Source organism: Schistocerca cancellata, chromosome 6 (genome assembly GCF_023864275.1).
Source record: "Schistocerca cancellata isolate TAMUIC-IGC-003103 chromosome 6, iqSchCanc2.1, whole genome shotgun sequence".
In the NCBI taxonomy this organism is placed as follows: Eukaryota; Metazoa; Arthropoda; class Insecta; order Orthoptera; family Acrididae; genus Schistocerca; species Schistocerca cancellata.
In genome coordinates this window covers 6231874-6237818 of record NC_064631.1, presented here as the reverse complement: position 1 = coordinate 6237818, position 5945 = coordinate 6231874, and the positions used below count along the sequence as shown (strand labels likewise).

The 5945-nt window shown below is 40.7% G+C and overlaps 1 protein-coding gene across 1 annotated transcript; it reads left to right on the top strand.

The window, feature by feature from the left end:
• Window positions 1–739: 739 nt before the first annotated feature.
• Window positions 740–2795, top strand: LOC126191080 (uncharacterized). The gene is made up of 2 exons (XM_049931798.1): window positions 740–884; window positions 1966–2795. The coding sequence occupies exons 1-2, from the start codon at window positions 740–742 to the stop codon at window positions 2793–2795; spliced, it is 975 nt and encodes a 324-aa protein (XP_049787755.1).
• The last annotated feature ends 3150 nt before the right edge of the window (window positions 2796–5945 follow it).

Here is a 5945-nt window from a genome sequence, read left to right as displayed (position 1 = left end):
CGGAGGATGGTAAGTTAAGTGTACACTGTCTACTTAAATTAATATCGTCCATTGAAACTTCCTGGTAGATTAAAACTGTGTGCCGGACTGAGACTCGAACTCGGGACCTTTGCCTTTCACGGGCAAGTGCTCTACCAACTGAGCTACCCAAGCATGACTCACGCTCCGTCCCATCCTCACAGCTGTACTTCTGCCAGTAACTCATCTCCTACCTTCCAAACTTTACAGAAGCTCTCCTGCGAACCTTGCAGAACACTCCATTGTTGAGAACACTCCATTGTTGATTACTACATACTTGCCTGACCCGTGGCTATTAGCTCTTGTTGTGGTTGGTCAATAGAACATGTGTTTATTTGAAAGCCTGAAAAGACGCATTTTGCATAAACTGTAAACTTACTGTATGCTACATTAAGTATAGGTCGAATTGTTGCAAATTTAAATGATTGAAATCACACCAGTAACCATATGGTGTCAGAAACTCGTGAGGGTATCTAACAATGCAGTTTGTTTCTTTTACTGCTGCTGTGTACTTTGCACTTGTTGAATTTGAAAGTACTTGTTTTCCATCAATGCTTTTGTTTTAGACTTTCTGAAGTGGAAGTCTGAGGAGGAGAGGAAAACAAAAAGTAGTTTTGTCTTTCGTTTTGGTACTACGCATTTAAAGGATGGCACTGGGGAAACCACCTTTGTGTGCCACAGAAGTGGCACATTTCCTTCGAAGTCAGGTGGCATTTGCAAGATGGGGAACCATTGTGTTGCTGCCATAGAGCTTCACAAAGAAGAAAGTGGAATTTGTAGTGTCATTTACTACAGAACACATTTCGGCCATGAGCACAACATTGGTTTCCTGCATCTCAGTAGTTCTGACAGAGAAGCCATCGCTGGTGAGTATTACCTTAATTCTAGAATTTTGCTGGCCTTTCAGTGATCCCCAAGTCAAAGTTTCAGAATCCATTGTAAGGCTTGCTTTTAGTTATATGTTGTTGACTTTTACTTTTTTGCAGTGAAGAAACATTGTTTTTTACTGCTGAGAAATTAATATTGTTATGGTTATTTGATCTGGAGTAAAAAGCGTGAATATATTGATTGGCAGTTCATATGAATACACTTTGTGATGGTAGCATGAATGCAGTTGTTAAAGACAAGATGTTGTGATCCATATTGACCACAATATTGGTGATTGTAATGTCATGTACTTGGGTATGTGAGAGCAGGTGTAATACATTACAGTATTGCAAGTGTAGAAATAAGTTCTGAAATACTTATGTATTGCCCTCTGTTATTGCTTGTGTCACAGTAATCTATTTAAGAATATATAATTAATGCATCTGGGTACACTAAAGGCAATACATTTCTTGTTTCTTGTGCAGCATGTTAAAAGTGGTAGATCAGGGCATCTGCAACTCAAATGATGGATTTGAGAATAGACAAAAACACTAGTTACAATGCTCTGACATGTACTTGTAGACCTCGTAACCATTTGAAAATAGCCTTGGTAGTTGAAACTGGGAAATATCACATTTAACAGGTGCTGTAATCAGGTCTCGGTTTATTCTTCCATCCCCACTGTGTTAATGGCATCTCCTCCCGAGGAGATCACGAATGTAAAATTAGAGAGATTCGAGCGCGCACGGAGGCTTTCTGGCAGTCGTTCTTCCCACAAACCATACGTGACTGGAACAGGAAAGGGAGGTAATGACAAGGGCATGTAAAGTGCCCTCTGCCACACACCGTTGGGTGGCTTGCGGAGTATAAATGTAGATGTAGTATTGTTGAAAGGGTATGCTGAATATACTGTTAAGTCATTTGTTGAACTATCCAGTTTATAAGTACTTAGCAATTGTTATATTGCATGAATTTATTTTATTGGGGGTGGTTAACTGCAGTGTACTTTCTGCATAGTGTCTTCATGTACATACTCAGAATTGGCCTCTTTGTAATTTGAGTAATTTTAAAATATTGCAGGTAAAATTGCTGAGGGGTCACTTTCCAGAGAATTCTGGATGATGTGCGGGACTCAATTCATTCCAGCGGAGTGGAGAGACTGCATCTGCTTACTTGATAACATTAAGAGAGGCTTTACCATTGGTGATGATCAGCAGCATAACATTGATGAAGTTGGTGTTAGTATGTGGTTGGAGAAAAAGAAAGACTGTGTTCCCCTGTATAAGAAAGAAAGTGAGGCCAGGGAAGATTTTGATAGTACTCACTCGGTGATAGTGTTAATGACTGACTATCAGAAGCACTTATTACAGAGATTTGGACAAAATACTGTATGTGTAGACTCCACACATTGTACAAATGTTCACAAGCTTTTGGTGACCACATTGTTAGCGGCAGGCGATTTTGATTCAGGTATGCCTGTAGCATTCTGTGTTTCAAATCGGGAGACTACATCCATAATGACTTCTTACTTTTGTGCTGTGAAAGATAGAGCTGGTATCATAAAAATGTCTGTATTCATGTCCGACGACACTAATACTTTCTGTAGTGCTTGGTCATCAGTCATGGGACCTGCAGAAAATAATCTACTGTGTGCTTGGCACACAGATCGCAGCTGGCAGACTAATTTGAAGAAAGTCCATGGCAATGAAGAAAAGAAAGCACTTGTGTGCAAAGATCTTTGTACATTGCTTGAAGAAGTGGACACAGACAATTTTAATGAACTGCTGGAATCGTTCGTCGGGCAGCTTCAAGCAGATGAAGGTCAAGAGACTTTGGTGTATATTTCTCTTCAAATTACTTATTCCAGCCTCAGCAGTGGGCATACTGTCACTGTTGCAATCTGGGTATAAATACAAATATGCACCTTGAAGCAATGCATTGAGTTTTAAAATATTGTGGCCATTCGTATAGAATCAATGTTATTGAGGCTCGTCATAAAGATTCATGTAGTGTTAAGGAGAATGACATTACAGTCAATACTGATGGCACAGTTTTGCATGAAATCCCAAACACATACTGTGATTTTAAATAACATTGAATGTAAATTGGAGTGCAAGTTGAAGTGTTCCAAATGCAATATATATATATATATATATATATATATATATACACGTTCATGCAATGACGTATGCATTACATTTGAGTGCCACATTTACACCAACTGAAGCAATGGTGACAGAAGAGGCTTCTGCCATTTTGTGTTCACTGCAAACAAATACTAATGTTCACGAGAACACATCTCTGGCCCGAGAAATGGTGTCCACACACCAAATTTTGATTAACCGTGTCAGTTCAGCTAAAGTGTCCACAGAAATCCAGGTGTCACTACAGAAAGATGCAGCTCATTCACTGTCACTTTTTCAATCAGACTGCAGGGAAGCTCCATGGTGCCCCAGCAACGAGAGGGTAAAAGTGCAACAAAGATCTGGTAAATGTAACAAACAGCCAAAGGGCAGTTTGAAGAAACCAACCCTTGCTGAAAAAGAAAATATTGTTATGGCACTGAGGCAGCCTGAAAGTGAAATATTAAATGTTCATGTTGATTCTGACCATAATTACTGTCGGTACTAAGTTTTAGATGTGTATGTGCTTCTGTACATTCCATGGTTTGTAGACCTACTGGGGAAACTCGCCGTGTAAAACAAAGAGTAACGTATTGTGCTTGGTACCCCTGTTGATGTGGAAACCCATGCAATATTAATAAAGAAAATAAAAACTTTTTTGCAATGTTGTCTTTCAATTGATACCTTTATCCTTTTATTTGCATGTGCAATTAAAACCTTTATTTGAAATACTACTTGATTAGAATATAATAGAGGGAAACATTCCACGTGGGAAAATATATCTAAAAAGAAAGATGATGAGACTTACCAAACAAAAGTGCTGGCAGGTCGATAGACACACAAACATACACACAAAATTCAAGCTTTCGCAACAAACAGTTGCTTCGTCAGGAAAGAGGGAAGGAGAGTGAAAGACGAAAGGATGTGGGTTTTAAGGGAGAGGGTAAGGAGTCATTCCAATCCCGGGAGCGGAAAGACTTACCTTAGGGGGAAAAAAGGACAGGTATACACTCGCGCACACACACACACATATCCATCCGCACATACACAGACACAAGCTGACATGTCTGCTGAAGGTCATATCGGCCATGAACAACTTAATCTTTGACCTTAGATCGCTCTTCCAAGCCACCATATTAATTCCTTCAGTCTGTATTTCTACTCCGCATATGAAAGGCAGATTTTCACTGTGTGACCTTTGTTAATGTATATGCACCAATGTAAGAATCAGATGAAGATACTGTAGACATCTTCTATGATCAACTACAGGAGGTGTGTGACAGAATACCCAGATATGATCCCAAAATAGTTCTTGGTGACTATAATGGAATGTGTATATAGGTATACTGAACAAACTGTTCCACAAATATATGTGTCCGACTACAGTAAATATATACACTTATGTGAAGATATTTGTGGAACAGTTTGTTCAGTATACCTATATACACATTCCATTATAGTCACCAAGAACTATTTTGGGATCACATCTGAGTATTCTGTCACACACCTCCTGTAGTTGATCATAGAAGATGTCTACAGTATCTTCATCTGATTCTTACATTGGTGCATATACATTAACAAAGGTCACACAGTGAAAATCTGCCTTTCATACGCAGAGTACATATTCTCTCATTATGTGAGGTGAAGGTGATAATTGATCTACTCATACCCTTGGAGACTATAAACCAAACTCCATACTCCCCTTGTCTTTCATCTTTTCCTGAAAAGTATATTGAGAATTTCTGCTCATAAATCTCTCCTCTTCCCTTCCACCTGATTTCCTGCAGTGCAACATCTCCGATTTCATACCTTAGCATCTCTTCTGCAACACTATTCATCACTCCTGTTTGCAACAGCATGCGCACGTTCCGTATTCCAAATATAAGCATCGATAAATCCATATTCCTGTTTCCTAGCAGTTTGTCTACATAGGGGCAGTCCGGCATTCCTTGTCGAATTATTCGCAATAATAGATTTTTTACAAGGCACACGGTGGACCGGGCTTTTGTTTTGGGGTTAGCCCCCCTAGAGGGGTTGACAACCCATAGAGTCCCCCCTACCCTATGGTGTGGGACACACTTCGTCTAGCTCCTCAGTCAAGGCCACATCGGCTTAGGTAACCCTCCCAGCAGCTACGCTACCACTGGTACAGCTCTCAACTTCATTAGAGCACACAGAGCCTCTCACCCAGCACTGGAGGTGCCTATGATAAGGTGTGTCCCCTGGGAGGGGATCATTAATCATTAACAGAAACAATAAAGATCCGAGCACTGACACTTGTGGCATTCCAGACCTAATATAAACCAAATTTGACTTCTCTCTACTAATGCACACAACTTGTTGGCAGTTCTCTATGAAATATTTAAACATATTTATACTGTTGCCATCAAAACTATAATAGAGTAGCTTATTCAACAAGCTGTTATGTTCTACACCAGTGGTTCCCAACAGATAGTTCGCAGACCCCCAGGGGTCCGCAAGCTGTGCCAGAGGGGTCCACAAGATGCTACTAGAATAAAAAATATATTTTGTATGATAACATATTTTTTGTTTTGACCGCTTCCTGCATGAGCAGAGCTTTAGCGAATGCAAACTTCTGTGTCTAGCATCTTTCTAGAGCCAACTGACACTAACACACTATAGTGCAAAACTAGAATTAACTAGAGGCAAATACACTCCTGGAAATGGAAAAAAGAACACATTGACACCGGTGGGTCAGACCCACCATACTTGCTCCGGACACTGCGAGAGGGCTGTACAAGCAATTATCACACGCACGGCACAGCGGACACACCAGGAACCGCGGTGTTGGCCGTCGAATGGCGCTAGCTGCGCAGCATTTGTGCACCGCCGCCGTCAGTGTCAGCCAGTTTGCCGTGGCATACGGAGCTCCATCGCAGTCTTTAACACTGGTAGCATGCCGCGACAGCGTGGACG